Genomic DNA, 4,875 nt, shown 5'->3' with positions numbered 1-4,875 from the left:
TAATAATAATAATAATAATAATAATAATAATAATAATAATAATAATACTATACACTGACGGCTCCTTCCCAAACAAAAACTAATTGCCCTGCAGATCCTCAGTGTTGATCAGTGTCATTTGTTGTTTGGTGCCAACACAAATATCACATCACATTCATTTTAGCACAAAACTAAAACATCTCTGACCTCAGACGTTTCAGCCTACAGTTAGGACTCTCCAGAAATCCACAGAACTCCCTGACTTCACCATCAGACAGGCTGTTCCTGCTCAGATCCAGGTCTGTCAGATGGAAGGAGTTGGACTTCAGAGCTGAGACCAGAAAAGAACAACTGATCTCTGACAGAGTGCATTTCTCTAATCTGTACAAAAAAACCAACAAAAAAAAACAAAGGAGGATGCAGCGTAAAACAAAAATATGAACACAATAATAAAAAACAATAATCTAAATGTACAAATGTATTTTTATAGATTGTACGCACCACAAAACATGATCAGCAGATGTCTAATGTTTTGTTGTATAATGTTTTAAAGGTTAAAACAAGAAAATACAAGACTTGGTATTGTTATAAATTTATAGCTAGAAATTTGTAAAAACCGAACATTTCAGAAAAAACATGCCTGATTATATTAAATTATTAAATTTTAGTACGATCATAAATAGATGCGTTTTGAAGTTTAAATCCATATTTGGTTTGACAGCCAAGAAAACCTTCTACAAATCTTGGGAACTGACCTCAAAGTTTCCAGTCTACAGTTGGGACTCTCCAGTCCAGAACACAGATGCTTGACTCCAGATTCTTTCAGATTGTTGTTACTCAGGTCGAGTTGTGTTAGATAGGAGGGGTTGGAGTTCAGAGCTGAGGCCACAACTTCACAGTGAGATACTGAGAGCTGGCAAGAACCAAGTCTGTGATTAAAGACATTTTAACATCAGTTAGAATAAACACAGATCATCTCTATGACAAACAGCATAAAACTGTATGTTGATGACACAGTGATGTCATAATCTCATAAGCATCTTGACGTTTGTGCCTCATCACACTTATGCTTCTATGATGTTCACAGTATGTCACTGATATCTGATCCAGAGTCAGAATGAAGATGTCTCTTTTAGAAAAATTCTGTTGCTTTTTTGCATTAAGGAGGTTGACGTACTAACAGGAGGTTGATGTGCTGATATTTGTGATAATAATAATAATAATAATAATTATTGACCTTTATTTAATCAGGCAAATCCCATTGAGATCACAGATCTCTTTTGCAAGGGAGTACTGGGCCTGAAGGCAGCCTAACATGCATGTTTTTTATCTGTGGGTGGAAACCGGAGTACCCGGAGAAAACCCAAGCAAGCACGAGAAGAACATGCAAACTCCACAAAGAAGGACCCCAGATCCAACCGGGGATTGAACCCAGGACCTTCTTGCTGTGAGGCAACAGTGCTAACCACTGAGCCGTCGTGCTGCCAATAAGGCATGCAGCATCATTTTCTATCTTATCTCAACGCACTTTAGAAGTTGCGATCGTCAGTGAGTGTGGACTTTGGGATGACTTTTGGGGACGCCGCGGCGGACATTTTCTCCTGGGTCCTTTGTTTACTTTGGCGCCGTAAGAGGAAAACAGGGAGAGGAAAGTGAGCTGGTGTTTTGTGCAGGACCCGCCAGAGAAGCATCAAACCCATATGCACGATTTATTGTGAGCGGGACACAAAGCTGTTGTGTCTTTAACTTTACAGAAACATGGCTGGAGCTGTCCATCCCCGACTGTACTCTGTCTCGGTCTACTGGCTTGACAGAACTAAGTCACATCTGTGACACCTAATGTTTATTGCTGCTGCATTGTGTGGCTGTATCATGTGTGCTGCTGCTTTGGTTCAGTTCATCTCAATGTTGCTCAGTGACTGTGCAGTGGCCTGTCGTGCACCCTGTGTGGTGTATGCTGAGTGCAACATGTATCATGTGCATTTAAGCAGGGTTACTGCCTGTGAGGTCCTTATTTGTACTGATTCATCCTGCTTGCACCATTGTAGTCTATCATGTTGTTTACTATATTTCTTTTGAACCTTGTAGATGTATTTCTTTTTCACTTTTGGTGCTTTGTTTTGTACTTTTGCTGCATGCTTTGGTATTTCTTGGTTGGTTTTTTTTGGTGAGTTGAGAACGTTCTTCCTGATCCAACCACAGACCACTGAGCTACCACAGCCCTCTGTGTAGAGCAGATAGCTACCATCTAGTGTGCCTGGGGGAGCTGATGGTGAGGGTTAAGGGCTTTGCTCACCAGCCCAGAGTGGGGCAAATGAGGGTGGAGGCAGGTGCGAGAGCTCCACCTTTCCCGCCCACATTTTGATGTTGTCAGTCTGGGGAGTTGAACCGACTACCTTCTGATCACAGGTCCACCTTCTCTAACCTCTATGCCACCACTCCCATGGACTTGAATTTGCAGCATTTAATTTAAAAATGGTGAATTTGCACTATATAAATAAACTGAACTGAATGGGAGACTCTGCACAGATGAAGCTTATCTTTGCTGTTTAAAAGAGGTTCTGGTAGCATTATTGTTTGAGAATTTATGTTATGAAACTTTTTATTATACACTGCTCACAAAATTAAAGGGAACACTAAAATAACACAACAATTATCAATGTAAATCAAAATTATTACACCAAGGAGATCTGGATTTGGATTCATACTCAACATGAAGGTGGAAAATAACATGACAGGCTGATTCAACGTCAGTGAATATCCCTTAAGACATGTCTAAATGAGGCTCAGTAGTGTGTGTGTGTGTGTGTGGCCTCCACGTGCCTGTATAACCTCCCAACAACGTCTGGGCATGCTCCTGATGAGACAGCGGAAGTTCTCCTGAGGGATCTCTTCCAGACCTGGATTACAGCATCAGTTAGCTCCTGAACAGTCTGTGGTGCGATGTGGCCATGGTGGATTGACCGAAACAAGATGTCCCAGATGTGCTCAATTGGATTCAGGTCTGGGGAACGGGCAGGCCGGTCCATAACATCAATGCCCTCATCAGCAAATGACCAATCACCGACCTCAATTTGTCCCGAAGGTAAACACCCCTTGTCTGCGGTGCTGCTCTGCAGCTGCTCAGGGTGTACGCTCGAGTATGAAGTCTCAACCCTTCGCGTACGTACGCACGTACCTCCGCGCAGACGTACGCAGGAGTATACTGGGGGCTCAAAAGTTCAACCAAAAAGGACGAGAACAGAAAAATGACCTGTGGTCACCACCTGCACAATCACTCTTGTCTTGCTAATTGCCTCTCATTTCACCAGTTGTGTGTTCAATTTGCACAGCAGCTGAAATTGATTCACAATAAGTAAATGGTAAATGGACTGTACTTATATAGCGCCTTTCTATCTTATTTCAAGATACTCAAAGCTCTTTCCACTGCAATCCGTGTCCTCATTTACCCATTCATACAGCACTCTACTAGATCTCTACAAAAATAATTGAACAAATCATTCTAAAGAGACTGATCAGAGCTTTATCACATTCAAACACTGATGGGACACACATTGGAGGCAATGAGGGGTTTAGTGTCTTGCCCAGGGACACTTCAGCATGTGACTGCTGGTGGATTCGAACCCCCAACTCTCGCATTGGAGGACGACTGCTCTAACCACTCAGCCACAGCCGCCCCTGTTACTACCTAACTGGTGACACTGATTCCACAAAGTTGTGACTGATTTGGAGTTACATTGTTTTGTTTAGGTGTTCCCTTTATTTTTTTGAACAGTGTATTATGGCTGAGAACATTGTTCTCTAATGTGTGCAGAAAACATTCTCTTGTCTCGGCCTGAAGGCCAGCTCGCTGACCCGCTGTGCCTCACTGGTGTCGATGCCATGAGAACATGCTAAAAAAATTCTCTCATCTCCAGCTGGAGGCTGATTCTCCAAGAGCCATCGATCCTGTCTTTGCGTCTGATTGTAGCTGGCTATGAGGACCTCGCTGCTGTATTAAAGACTGCAGCTAATTCTGTTCGACGATCATTCAGTGACATGATCCATGCACTGTGTATCTGTGTATGTAGTCTGTCTTGAATGAGTCCTTGTAAGTTAAACCAGCTAAAAATCTTCTTGTGTACTCAGAGTGGCTTATTTGAGTAAGAAGATAATAATGGGATTTTTACTTATCTAACAATTATCAATTAATGTTTTCTGTGATGCCAAATACTCATTGTGAAAGAAATTAATTAAAAACCATTTGACTAATTTATTGAGTTAAAAACGTGTAAGGGAGAATAAATGTGTGTGTAGATTAGATGTTTCATGTGTATAAACTCTGAAAGTAAACAAAGCAATACAGAGTAGAATAGAATTACTTTTAGACAGGAAATTTGCTATACCAAAAGGTAGAAAAAGGTGTTGTTTTATGCTAAATAACTTAATTTTGACATCAGTATGTCTTATAGGACTTTTGATTAAATTTGAAAAAGCCAATTAGACACCTATAAACACGAGCATACACACTAGCTGATTCATTTTGAACCTCAAGAGTGGTTTTATAAATTTCAGTAAACTGTTTAATTTGATTAATATTGGCAACAAGTAATATTCACATTGCTAACAGGACTGTAATGCTGGTGGGACCATGCTGCTGACAGAGCCACATGTACCATGTTGCTAGTAGGAGCACAATGCTAACAGAACCACACTGCTAACAGCACTACGCTGCTAACAGGGCAATGTTGCTAACAGAACTTTACTGCTACCAGAACCACTCTGCTAGTAGGACCATGCTGCTGACAGGGTCGCACTGCTAGCGGGACCATGCTGCTAACAGTACCATGCTTCTAGTAGGAGCACAATCCTAACAGAACCACACTGCTAACAGTACCATGCTTCTAGTAGGAGCAC

At 41.4% G+C, this 4,875-nt stretch overlaps 1 protein-coding gene across 1 annotated transcript in view; it reads right to left on the bottom strand.

The window, feature by feature from the left end:
- Positions 1-4,875, bottom strand: part of LOC119421970 (NACHT, LRR and PYD domains-containing protein 12-like) — a 79,335-nt gene that overhangs the window by 27,637 nt on the left and 46,823 nt on the right. The window contains exons 3-4 of the mRNA XM_037689326.1: positions 735-908; positions 187-360 (exon numbers count right to left, since the gene is read on the bottom strand). Coding sequence (XP_037545254.1) covers positions 187-360; positions 735-908 — 348 coding nt within the window. The remainder of the gene's footprint in view (positions 1-186; positions 361-734; positions 909-4,875) is intronic.

Source organism: Nematolebias whitei, chromosome 15 (assembly GCF_014905685.2).
Source record: "Nematolebias whitei isolate Nwh7 chromosome 15, NemWhi1, whole genome shotgun sequence".
NCBI lineage: Eukaryota > Metazoa > Chordata > Actinopteri > Cyprinodontiformes > Rivulidae > Nematolebias > Nematolebias whitei.
The sequence above is the reverse complement of the archived record's forward strand: the minus strand, read 5'-3'. Positions and strand labels throughout refer to the sequence as shown.